General features: G+C 38.3%; 1 protein-coding gene across 3 annotated transcripts in view; it reads left to right on the forward strand.

Annotated features, from left to right (window-relative positions):
• Positions 1–13,111, forward strand: part of NSMCE2 (NSE2 (MMS21) homolog, SMC5-SMC6 complex SUMO ligase) — a 223,892-nt gene that overhangs the window by 72,713 nt on the left and 138,068 nt on the right. For all 3 annotated transcript variants that reach the window (XR_004346450.1, XM_032609945.1, XM_032609944.1), the window contains exon 4: positions 3,641–3,794. Coding sequence is in view for 2 of the 3 variants with exons in the window: in XM_032609945.1 (XP_032465836.1) it covers positions 3,641–3,794 (154 nt within the window). In the remaining variant the exon portion in view is untranslated. The remainder of the gene's footprint in view (positions 1–3,640; positions 3,795–13,111) is intronic.

Genomic DNA, 13,111 nt, shown 5'->3' on the forward strand with positions numbered 1-13,111 from the left:
GGGACCCAGACCTGCCTGATCCTGAGGTCCATGTTCTTTCTCCTCCATCATGTCAGCTTCACTCCAAGCTACTGTTGACCTCTGTACAAATAAACAAGTGTCTTTTGCTGTCTCTTTCCCACAATCTGCTTCCCATCTCTTTCTCCTTCCTTTGCTGCCAGACTTTGTTCACTTGCTCACACGGAACTCTGTTAGTCCCTCTTCTCATGTCACTACAGTAGAATTTGGTGTCCCTGTAATTCACTAGTTCATCAAGGTCATTTGAGCACCTACTGTACAACAGATAGTACACTGGGCACCAGTGAAATAATCCTTGCCCGAGAGAAGCTTTGCAAGCTAGTAGGTTGAAACAGATAAATAGTTCCAGTGCAGTGTACCAAGTACCTGGTAATTAAATCCAGTGGTTTCTTTTTTAGCCCTTATCTTACTTAAGCTCTCTTGCATCATTTTTTCCAAAGGACAAGCATCTCTTAAGGAATTTTCTCTTTTCCTTTCTTCTTGGCATGCCTTACTCCTGGTTTTCTTCTTTGCTCTTTTTTTTTTTTCCTTAAGAGGTCCTTTTGCATTTCTCTTCTCTTTTTTCACATGCTCTCATTTTAAATTTAATTAGTTGCCCATATTAAATGTTAAAAATCTTGAGGTCATTATCAGTTTCTTATCTTCCTCTCACAAAATGACTCAGCGATTCTGCTTCAAAAATAGTGTTACAGTTTGGTCAAGTTGCCCGCCCCTCTACCATTAGTTAACATAGTCCAATAACTTCTTTCTCCCTTCCTATCTTAGTGCATCCTCTGTGCTTTAACTACAGCCGTCATTAAAAAAAAGAAAGAAAGAAATTTCTCATGGTATTATTACTTTATTCCTTAGAATATTTTAGTGTCTTTCCCTGCTGCCTATCAGGTCAAGCCTCATGTGCATAGCCTGGCTCTCAAAGCTATTCACCACCCTACTCCCAACCAACTTTTCTGGTCCTCTCTCCTGTTTAGCTACAAAGCTTAGCTGCCCGGAGAGGGCACTCACTGGGTAAGTAGGTAGTACTTAAAAACATGACCTTTTCTCTCCCCAGGGCAGTATTAAATTCTTTCTCTAAGTATGGTGTCCAATAAGTTTACTTCTCAGTAGTGTCTATCATTTAAAAATTATAATGGTGTAAAGATTAACAATCTGTTGGGTTGGCCAAACAGTTCATTTGGGTTTTTCCATAAGATGTTATAAGCTATTTTAAAAGTTCTGTTTTCAAAATTCTTTAGCCCAGTGTATGAACTGAACTGTGTTCCTCCAACATTCATTATGTTGAAGTCCTAACCCTTAGTATCTCAGGATGTGTTTGGACATAGGGTCTTTAAAGAGATAATGAAAGTTAAAATGAGGTCATGGGGGTGTCTCATTTTAATACAATGACTGGTCCTTTTAAGAAGAGAATATTTGGATACAGACACATACAGAGGGAAGACCGTGTCACAGGGAGAAGCTGGCCATCTGCAAGCCAAGGAAAGAAACCTCAGAAGAAGCCAACCCTGCTGTCACCTTGGTCTCAGATTTCTAGCCTCCAGAACTATGAGAAAATAAATTTCTGTTGTCTAAGTCACCTGGTCTGTGGTACTTTGTTATGACAGCCCTACCAAACTAATACACCCAGTGACTTAAAACTGAGGTTTTGTGTCTCGTATCTAGGAACTTTATCCGTAGGAAAGCGATGGACTGAGGATCTAATAGATCCTCTCCTGCCATCTCAAATTTCTTTGAGGTATTTTACATTTGTCCTAGGAGAAGAGGGCCATCCTTACCTTTTCCAGACTAGGTAACACTTATGATCAACTAACTACTCAAAGAATGGCTTTTTTCTTTCCCCTTTTGGGATTATGTATCTGTTTATCTTGAAGATACAAACGAAGCAGGAAACCATTAAAAATATAGCTTAATCCCCATTTATTGCATTGATTTAAACAGGTAGTGAGCTTAGTATTTTCCAGGCTCTCATTTTGATAGCTAGAGTACAGTAAGTTCTCTTTGCAATGGATAGCTATGCCAACTGCAGCATCAAGTTTCCAGAGAAGATATTTGCCGCGGTGAATTTTATGTGCTTTAGAGCAGTTCTCTTGAGGTTCTGCTGTGGGGGGAGAAAGTACTCTGAATCGCTAAATTTGGTGTGTTCAGGTTTTCCTAGTCATACTTCAGGTTGCTGTGTTTTCATCCTCAAAATGCCTACCCTCTCCATCCCTCAACCCCGCACTCTTCTGCCCAGCTCCTCAGCTGTGGTGTAGTTGAACGAAGGAAATGAAGTATGCTGAGTGGGTTAGAGACTTTGTTGGAAGAGAACATCTGCATTTGTTGATAATCTGCTCAGATCAGATCTTCTCTGACCGTTGCAGCTTAAATAATAATTTCATACTGATCGAAGACCTTGAGAAGGTTCACCTGTATGCCTGCCTGTGATGTCCCCCTTAACATCTCAGGTGGATGTGAGTTGACTTTGTTATATAAATCCAGAAAGAGAGCCCATAATTCTTTTCTAAAAACTCATAATTTATTTTCTGTATCTATCTACTCTGACCTCTTCATGCTGCTATCTTGAACTTGTTCTGTCCAGTGTAGAGGCAGAGGATAGCCAGTTACCGCGTATAATAGCTCTTATTCTTGAGATATAAGGCATTATTTCTACCTTCTCTAGCCAAACTGAGCTTTATTGGTTTTTTAGGCTTACAGGACTTGGTTTAGATTTTTAATTACGTATAACTTGTCATTAAGGCCTCTCCATGTTTTTTCACACCTCTCTTTGATGGTGGATCCAGCACTGGTTGAGTTTCATCAGTACGATGAGTAGACAGTCAGTTCCTACACTCTGTACTTTAAATATGGATTTAGGCATTTTGGTTTCGTGCTTAATTTTCATTTTCGATTCAGCTGATTAAAATGCATACCAATTGAACAAAAGAAGATTATCTAATTCTTTCCTCCATGACAAAAGCTAATCGAAGCAGAGGACTTGCAGATAGTCTTTTGACTTTGAATGGTAAAGCACAATTCTTTCCACGTTTTTGCCTGTTTGAAAAATTTATAATAAAATATTGTGAAGGGTAAAAAAGAATAAAGATTGAGAGTTTAGCCTTGAACAGAATAGGGGCACTTTTTCCTTGTGGCAGCAGGTGGTGGAAGTTTAAGGTTGAAATCTTACCTGTTTTGTGAAGTAGGAGCCACACTCACCTGCTGGGACCAGGGGCCAGAGAAGAGGAGTGCTGAAGAGAATGAAGGATGGAATGAGCCCTCGGGAGGAAGGAGAGGGGACTGAACAGACCTAAGTAAAAGGAAGGAGCCATCATGTTCAAGTTCTGGTGAAGGTGGAGGACACAGTTGCACTGGTGTGAAATTTTTCCCCAGCAGTTGTCTGGACGCAGCAAGCTAGCAGGGCAATTGAAGGCATAGCTTAAGAAAGGAAACTACGGGATGGGATGAATGATTCCCTCTGCTGTTCACTAGCAGTCTGTCCTGGAACAAGTCCCAGCGTTTCTGGTTCTCTGTTGGGGGGAATTCTGTTTTCTACCTCATTGTACTTTTATTTGAACGAAATGAGAGAAAAATACTGTTACAAGACTGTGTCATTGTTAACTTTTAACTAAAGTAATTTTATTGTCTTCCTCAGGTAAAAGAAGAGCGTCCAGAAAAAATACCCGATCTAAAATTATTAGTGGAGAAGAAGTTTTTGGCTTTACAGAATAAGAATTCTGACGCAGACTTTCAAAATAATGAGAAATTTGCACAATTTAAACAACAGCTGAAAGAACTAAAGAAGCAATGTAAGTCAGCATGCTTTGCTTTGGTTTGGCTTTTTGAAATTAGGGAACTGACTGGATGAACAGTCCCAGAAATCTGATTTTATAGAGTTCGCTTATCTGCTTGGCTTGATCCTCTTTCTAAATTGCTTTTGTATTGTTGTTGCAATTCTGTATTTGGTCTAACTTTGGTTCACATCAGCCTGTCCATTTCTGAAAACCAACAGTTTCCACAAAGTGCTAAGAAAACTCCCCAGCAGGTAGAGAAAGTTACACTGTTACTGCTGGGGAGGGGAATTGGGAAGATAAAACTGAAAGCTATTTTATTAAAATAACGGTGGTGTTTTTTCACATTTTAAACTGCTGTGCCAAGCTTTAAAACAACCATACCTTGATTCTAGTTTTGCTGTTTTAGAGTAGCAAGAGCAGTGTCTTCTCAAATATGAGACCAGAATTCTCCTGGTCCCTCTATCTTGGTGGTAGTATAAATTCCACGTGAGCTTTAGATTTGTTGCCTTCCTAAGAAACTTTATTATACTCAGGTTTTTAATGAACATAATTTTGATTTAAAAATGAGAGTGGAAAAAATTATTAGTTGTACCCAAAAAATCTTGTAGGCAGTGTTGGCAGAAATATATGTTTTCTGTACAGTGAAGTACATATGTCCTTTTCTCCCCCCCTCTTTTTCCATATAGTCCACGTAACAATTTTATGTAATTTTACTGTTTTTACATTAGCATCAACTGTTGTTCTTTCTTTTAGGTTTGAGGCTCTTTTATTCCTTAAAGAATTGAGGCAAATAAAGTTTTTTTAAAAACTTTAGTTTCATGTCACCTTCATTTGTGCATACACATGGAACAGGAATGCATGATATAAGATATAAGTTTACTTCGTGTTCATATTTGTACTTAGTATAGGAATTCATATTTTGAAATAGGCTTTCTTTTAAATATAAGCATTTTCTTTAAATTGATGCTGAGATCTCAAAAAATGACTGAGGAAGCTGCTTTACTTTTGTCTATTTTACAGATAACTTAAGTTTCACAATTTGGAATGTTTTGCAATCATGATGAGACTTTTGCTTTTACTGTAGATTTAAACAGTAAGCACTTTTTCCCACATTTTAAATCCGTTTTTTTGTTCTTCATTGAACAACACAGCTACCAAAATCTCCCTAATATAATTTGCACTGTTCCCCCAAATGGGTAATAATCCCCCAAACAGGTAATAATTTGTTAGTGCCTTTCTGGTCTTAAGATGCTAGGGAATTGAAGTTTTGGTCTTGGTCAAAATAGCCAAATGTATTTTATTTTTCTACTTGGAGCCAGTAATCACAAATTATGGCAGATTTAGCAACCATCTGATCATAATTCTTGATTTTTTTAGATGTTTTATAATACAGATTAAAGGACAAATACCCAAAAATAGAAATTTCTTCCCACTTTGTTATTGTTTACAAAGTTACTATTCCATAAGAGAAAACTATAAAGATCTTTAGAATCATATGCTCACGTGAAAACACTTTATAATTAAGGATATATAATTCAACAAAGTGATTATTATTGGAATTATAGTTACTGTTTCTTTAATTCTCTCTAAAATTGGGGGTGAGGGAGAGGTTTCCCCAGGCCAGCAGTATATACATCATTTGTCTAGACAGTTAAAACTTCCGACAAAGTAAACTTATATTGAAAGAAGAGCTCCCTTATGTAAGGTTTCCTTACATATGATAACACTAGAATTAAGACAGCTTTCCCTTTTATTTCTTCTAAAGTAGTCTTTTAAAAAGTCTCAAATGGTAGAACAAGCAAAATATTAAGACTCTCTTAAGATGCCCTATAAGATGCATATACTTTACTTGCAAAATGTGACTTTTTTGTGCATTATTATTAACGCTATCAATTAAACTTGCACCATGCCTACTGGATTTCCTTTCTTTAGATTTAATGCCAGTGAGGATGCTGATTAGCACGGGGCTCCTACAGTTTTTGTGGAGCCAAGTCAAAGGGACTGTGATTTATAAAGAGGCCAGTGAATCTGTTTATTTTGAGAGATGTTCTGAAGGCAAAGAATTAGAATAGTAATTTTTTTTTTTTTTTTAAAGATTGGAAAAGACAAGCCAGGGAGAGATACTTGCATCTAGTTGTCTATTTTGACAAAGGCTGAAGCGTTTTTATGGTCTGCACATAGCAGAAGAGTTCTTTCATGAAAATCACCCCACATTTTCACCAGATTTATTCTACGAGGACATAAATTTTATGGGATTAAATTTTACCAAATCAGGATTTAATGAAAGAAATGCCAGGAAACTCAGGTGGGGGAAGTCGAGAAGGAGATTGAAATGAGGCCGTCTGCCAGGTGCCCTGACCTAAGGACGAGCTCCCACTCGGCCTAAGCGGCCCTGCCGGCAGGAATCCGTTCACCCCACTCTAGCTCAGCAGCCGGTTCTCAGACTCTCTGGTCTCAAGATCCCCTTACATCTGCCAGTTTACTGAGGGCCCCCCAGACAGCTTTTGTTTCCATGGGTTATAGCTGTTGACGTCTAATTCGAAATCAAAACTGAGGAATTTAAAAAATATTAATCCACTTCAAAAAATCAATCATATGCCCATTACATGTTAATACAAAGAACATTATGACTAACGTTCATATATTTTCCAAACAAAGAAAAATTAGTGAGAAGATTGGCATTGTTTTCCATTTTTGCAAATCTCTTCAGTTTCTGGCTTAATGGAAGGCAGCTGGATCCTCGTATTTGCTCCTGCAGTCAGTCTGTTGTACACTGTTTTGGTTGAAGCATACAAAGAAAATCTGGCTTCACATACAGGTGGTTGGACTTGCTGAAAGGATCTTGCAGACCACTTGAAGTTCTCACTTTGAAAACCACAGATTTAGGCCAGGGATCAGTAAATTATGGCCCATCGGCCAAATCCAGCCTACCCCCTCTTTTTCTATGGCCTGATAGCTAAGAATGTTTTTTTTTTTAATATGTTTTAATTGTTGGGGGAAAATGTCAAGAGAAGAATAATATGTGACATGTGAAAATTATATAAAATTCAGATTTCAGTGTTCATAAATAAATTTTTGTTGGAATGTAGACACACTCATTCATTTACATGTTGTCTGTGGGTGCTTTACACTATAATGGCAGAGGCGAGCTGTTACATCAGAGACCACTTGGCCCACGAAACTTATATTTACTATCTGGCTCTTCACTGAAAAAGTTTACCAACTCCTGGCCTAAATTAAAATCAGAAACAAGGGAAGGTTTTTGTTGTTGTTGTTGTTTTGTTGTTGTTGTTTTAACTTCAGATTTTTTTCATAAATACCATGCATTTGTCTCAGGTATATTCAGAACACCTTGTGTGCCTGCTGTGTATGAATCATTGCAGCTGGTGCTCTGAGATCAAAATAAGGTAGAGTCCCGGTACCTGGAGAAGACAATATATACAAATGTGAAATAATGTGAGAGCCATGAAAACAAATATTCAATCAAAGGCAAAGACAAAATGTCAAAAACAAATATTGGGTTGGCCAAAAAGTTCCTTTGGGTTTTTCCGTAAGATGTTATAGAATATTATATATTCCACAATATTATATAATGTGGGCCCTAATGGAGAGAGTCAGAATAGGAATGCAGATTTTATCTGTTGTCAGTTGATAGGGGCTGCCTGGAACTGTGTGTTCAAAAAGATTCTGAGGCTGGGTTCGGGCCTAGCAGAAAAGAGTGTGCTGGAGGATTACGGTGGAAAAGAAGAGGAGCATTACAGATAGCTGGTATTTACCATCCCTAGAATATCAGGGTAACAGATACATTGTACTCATTTAAGAATATGCGTACTCTAAAGGTCCCATACTTCAGTTGCACACAGTAAGGTTTTTTAGTAGTTATTTGCATCTTATGGATATTGCCAGGCATTCAGTCCATCTTCTATGCATAAAGTATTTTATCCCTGGGTACCCAGTGTCCTCTGTATTAGAGATACTATGTTGCCCCAACTCCACAGGATTATTACCAAGATTAAATGAGATAGTAGATCTTTGCAAACTCTGAAAGCTTACTTTAGACTTAAGTTATTATTGAGAAAGAGCTAGTACAGCATAGTGGAAAGAATATGAGTTTAGCAGCCAGAAGCCCTGGGTTTGAGTCACTTAATAAGTAAGTAGCCTGGTCTCCCTACCAATGCCACCCATTTTTCTTAGTTCTAATTCTTGGAGTCATGTAAATCGAGATTGTGATTGAAGATAATTTTTGTACTTGGCGGTGGTGATGATAAATGAGCTAGGGAATAATTTCACAGAAAACTACTTCCCTAAATGGTAATCATGTTCTTACTAACCCAAGTTGTAAAATAAACAATATGACTTGGTTTAGGGCAGACAGAACCAGACTTTGTTACATGAAATTATTTTCATTTATCTGACCAACGTGTTCACATAATGTTCTCTCTTCCTTGCCTCTTTTACCTAAACAGTTTACACTATTACAACTCATGGTCTCCTGCAATTTTAACATCAGGAGAACTTAATTAGAATGTGCAGACACCTCTATACAGACACTTTCTCAAGTCATCAAGTAATCTTTTTGGCGTCCTTTATTCATTTACCCATTGTATGATTAGCAGGCATCAGAAGCTTTAGTGTAGGTCATCAAGGCAGAAATTGAGGGCATTTGACAATAATTCATACTTAGAAACCCTTACAGTTTAAGGGCTTCACTTTGTGTTCATAATAGAGTTTACTGTAAATCTGAGATCTTTAGTATTAAAATAAATTAATATGAAATGTAATTTTGATGGTACCTTTAAATGTTATAAGAGCGGGCTTCCCTGGTGGCGCAGTGGTTGAGAGTCCGCCTGCCGATGCAGGGGACACGGGTTTGTGCCCCGGTCCGGGAGGATCCCATGTGCCGCGGAGCGGCTGGGCCCGTGAGCCATGGCCGCTGAGCCTGCGCGTCCGGAGCCTGTGCTCCGCAATGGGAGAGGCCACGACAGTGAGAGGCCCACGTACCGCAAAAAAAAAAAAAAAAAAAAAAAAATGTTGTAAGAGTATGTCTTTTTTAATGCAAATTTGCTAATCTGAAGATGTTCACAAATTTAACAGTATATTTAGGTCATATAGGAGATATGCAGAATATAAGATACAGAGATATTTGAATCCATGAGTGAAACTCAGAAATCAATTTCAGTGATAATGATATTTGTATCCGGATATATCTATACAGACATAGGAATTTACACTGTAATCTTGTAATTATATGGGTTCACAAAATAACTATGTACCTTCACTTGAAACATGCTCATTATAGCTCTCAAAACTGATAAAATAGGGAGTGGCCATTCACTTCACAAAAGGATTCACCTCAAGGAACCCGTTAGATAGGGAGTTCTTAGGAACAATAGAATACCTTTACTTTACTGTTCCTTATGGGTTGCTTACCCCTTCCTTCAGCATCTATTCAAAGCCGCAGTGTAGTTCCATTGGGTAGGCACTTCCGTGTTTTGCCTACTGCTGTATCCCTTGAGGTCTAGGCACATGGAATGTATATAGCACAGATCCTTGATAGTCACAAGAGTCTTCAGGAGAACTGTCATATACTTGAGAGCTTAGGCTGTATTTAAAGGAGACCCCTGCCACCTGTGCCAGTCCCTTGTTTCTATGAGTGAGGGTGGACCCGGTGTTGCCAGATCTTCAGGTTCTTTTGGAAAACCCAGAAGCTTAGCTGATTATTTTTCAGTTACTAAATTTTAAAAACACTGTGCAAACTCAGTTTGTGATCTTTGATTTTGCCTTCTCATAATACCATTTTTCAGTGCCTTGTTATGCACTTAACGAGGGACATCAGCCTTAATTTGGCCAATTAACAGTAGATTATGATTTCTTCAGAGAAAGGGATGGTTTTGCTTCAACATACTTCAAGAGGTAAGGCCAGAATATGTATTTGACGTCATTTGGGAATGTGGAGTAGAAACCCAGTGGATTCTCTTGAAAAGCAGGTGGAGATTTTATGGTGAGGGGCCAGGTATGGGAGTCCCTAACCCACTTGCAGGTGAGCAGTGGAGGTATAGAGAAGATTAGCATCTTTGAAGATTGGGAAGTTGTGTGTGAGTTTTGAAGCCTGGAAGGAAAGAGATGAGGAAGAAACAAAGGTGGTGGTGCCAACAGGGAAAAGGGTTGTGCCTAGAAATCCGTTGGATGCATTTAAACTACGCCAGGTGTTGATCAACCTGACTTAATCCTGATCCCCTTCAACCTGTAAATTTCTTTGTTGTACAGCATAACTGTCTATCCAAACAACGTGTGTTGCTGGCCGGCAGTTAACCAAAGCCCAAGCCCAAGAAACATCTCTATGTTTCTTTTGTTCTTCATCTAATCAGGGCTCAGGTAATATTTACAGAACAGAATTATTCAACTAGGAAGAGAGGGTCAGAACCTATTTAACGTAGTCTGATGATAAAACGTCTTTTCCCTTCAATACTGTGTCATCAGCAAAGAAGAAAAGAAGAGGAAGAAAATTAGCATGTATAGAGTTGGGATCTAAAATCAGCAGCAAAGGTTAACAACTTTTATTGTCTTTGAAAATTCTTTATTTTTTAAATTACTCAGAAAAGACAACATACATGACTTTGTGCTTATAACCCATTATAGTGATATGTTGGTGTAAATGTATAGTATATGTAGTAATACATAGATTTTAATACCATAGCAGCATAATGCTTAGGAATTGATGCTCACTTTTAGTGTGATTGCTTAGAACATTTAAGTAAATTTATACAAATTTAAGTTCGCTGGCTCTTCTATAGACATTTTTATCATCTCTGTGGCCCTCAGTTCATCTTCATTTTTTTCTTTGTTGTTGACGACACCATCACCATTCATTTGCTGGATGACCATTAATTGCTGAGAAATGCTAAAAAGTCTTAAGTTTCACAACAGAGATTGACTTTTTCAGGCTGTATTGCATTGCTGGCCTAAGGACTCATGCTCCTTGAGTGAAATTTATCTCTATGCTGATGTTTCATTCTCTGTGTATTTGCCTCTCTCCCTCTTCCTCTTTGAGTCATTCAGTCTGATTCTTTTGTGGCTCTCTCCTCCCTTCTGCTTTCTTTGTGTTTCCCACCCCATATGGTTTCTCTTTCCTGTAGGTCTTTACTTATGTAAGTGGTAGCTAAGTGCTACCATTCCCGTCTTAATGATGAAGCAGCTTCAGAGAGATTAAGTGATATGCCCAAGGTTACAAAGCTAGTAAACAGTGGAACCAGAAGACAGGAGATGCCAAGGGTAGAGAGAGAGTATTAGGAAGAGGTGTAACTATCCTCTCTCTTCTGTTTCATAAAGTTATTTCCTAGGAATTTTTACATCTTAAAGCACATTTGAGGTACCAAATAAATAATTAGTGAAGAAAAATATTAATTCAAATTAGATTGATTCTGTTGTGGTAGAGTTTTAGTCAGGGCATTAAGCTATCAGGGAGCTCTTTGGTAGTGAAAAATTGGCTTTTCTACGTGTGCATTGTAATAAACAATAAAGATGCCCATCTGCTCCGCCTTCACTCTAGATTTTCCCTGGTCCTTTTGGAAAATAGTAATATTAGAAGTAATAACCAGGTTTTGTATAGTGCCTACTACGTACGGTATTTAATCAGTGCTTGTTGGATTAATGAATAACGTACAGGCATTGTTGGAGGGCCTACCTATGGAAGTGGTATGGAATTTGCATACTTTATATACATTATTATTTCTCACAAGGGGTATGGTAGTTGCATACTTTATATACATTATTGTTTATTTCTCACAACTCTACAAGAGAACTGTACCATTTTGTAGATTAGAAAATATGCAAAGAGAGGTAATATAACTTCCCTTAGATCATAAGTGCTGAAATTCAAACCCAGGTTTAGGTGACACCAAAGTTCATGTTCTTTCCCTTATATACCACACCAACTCTTGAAAACACTTCCATGTTTTTTCTCTTCTCTCAACTCAAGCATTTCACGCATCTCTAAAAATTGATGTGACCTAGGACTCCTGAGTAGTGAAGAGTTTGTTTGGGTCTCCCAGATTATAGATCTACATTGATGTCCTCTGATGACACTGATGGAATCTGTTTCATCTAGCTGAGAGAGAATCTCTTGCTTAGTCACTTCCATTTAGAGATCAGAGAGTAGGAATCATCTCAGGCATTATATAGTACTTTGTATGTGCTTGATATTGCCTTCAAGGTAGCCCCTAGAGAAACACGTAGTAGCTGAAGCCCATTTTATAGATAAAGAAGTGTGACTCAAAAGGCAAGTGGTTTGGTCAAGGTCACAAAGTAAGGTACAGAGTGAGACTTGAAACTAAGTCCTTCTTTTCCAGATCCCAGTAAATAGTGCCTAAGAATGCCATTTCCGGTGTGAACAGTTGCCGTGCCTAGGGAGAGAGGAATAGGATATTTATTGCACCACAAGTTTAGAACAAATTCCAGGAAATGTATTTCAAGCATAACGGCAATAATCCCATGCACATACATCATCCCTTTTAATCTTTGAGACATCCACGTGCGGGAGAGGAATGTGTGAAAAATGCAGGTTCTGTTTTTAGCAGACTGAATCCTGGAGGTGACATATTTACCCAGTGTCTCACAGTCAGGAGGTCACATGGATAACAAATACATCTCCGAGGAAACTGGGAAGCTTTAGAATGAGAGATGACTATAATTAAAGTTATTAGGGAAGCAAGATTGAGTTTATCAAGGGAGAAATGAGTCAGCAGCAAGTTTAAACAGACTGTGAACTATGGGTGTTTCTCTCCTGGTGGATTATTTTGAGAGAGTGTGATGCCATCTGTGCCCAGAAAGCAGCCCGACCGAGAATAGGAGTAAATGTCCTGGGGACGATGCACAAAATGCTTAAGAAAAGAATTGTCTTGTCCTGTCAAGTTATTAGTCCCTGAGGCTGGAAGATTGACGTGTTATAGTCGTTAGATTAGTATATAATGTGTACCCATCTGTAGTTGACACCCACCCCAGCCCAGCCCCTGGCAACCACTGTTCTTTGTTTTTTTTCCCTTTTCTCCATATAGTTTTTACTTTTCCAGAATGTTGCATACATGGAATCATACAGGGTGTAGCCTTGTAAGTGGCTTTTTTTCACCGAGCAGAATGCATTTGAGTTTCGTCCACAGTTTGTTGTTGCGTTGCGTTGCTGAGTAGTATTCCATCATATAGATGTACCATAGTTCATCTGTTCATCTATCCAGTCATCAGTTGAAGGACATTTCAGTGGTTTCCAACTTGGGGCCATTATGAATAAAGCCGTTATAAGCATTCACGTACAGGCTTTTATGTGAATATAAGTTTTA

Source organism: Phocoena sinus, chromosome 17 (assembly GCF_008692025.1).
Source record: "Phocoena sinus isolate mPhoSin1 chromosome 17, mPhoSin1.pri, whole genome shotgun sequence".
Taxonomy (NCBI): Eukaryota; Metazoa; Chordata; class Mammalia; order Artiodactyla; family Phocoenidae; genus Phocoena; species Phocoena sinus.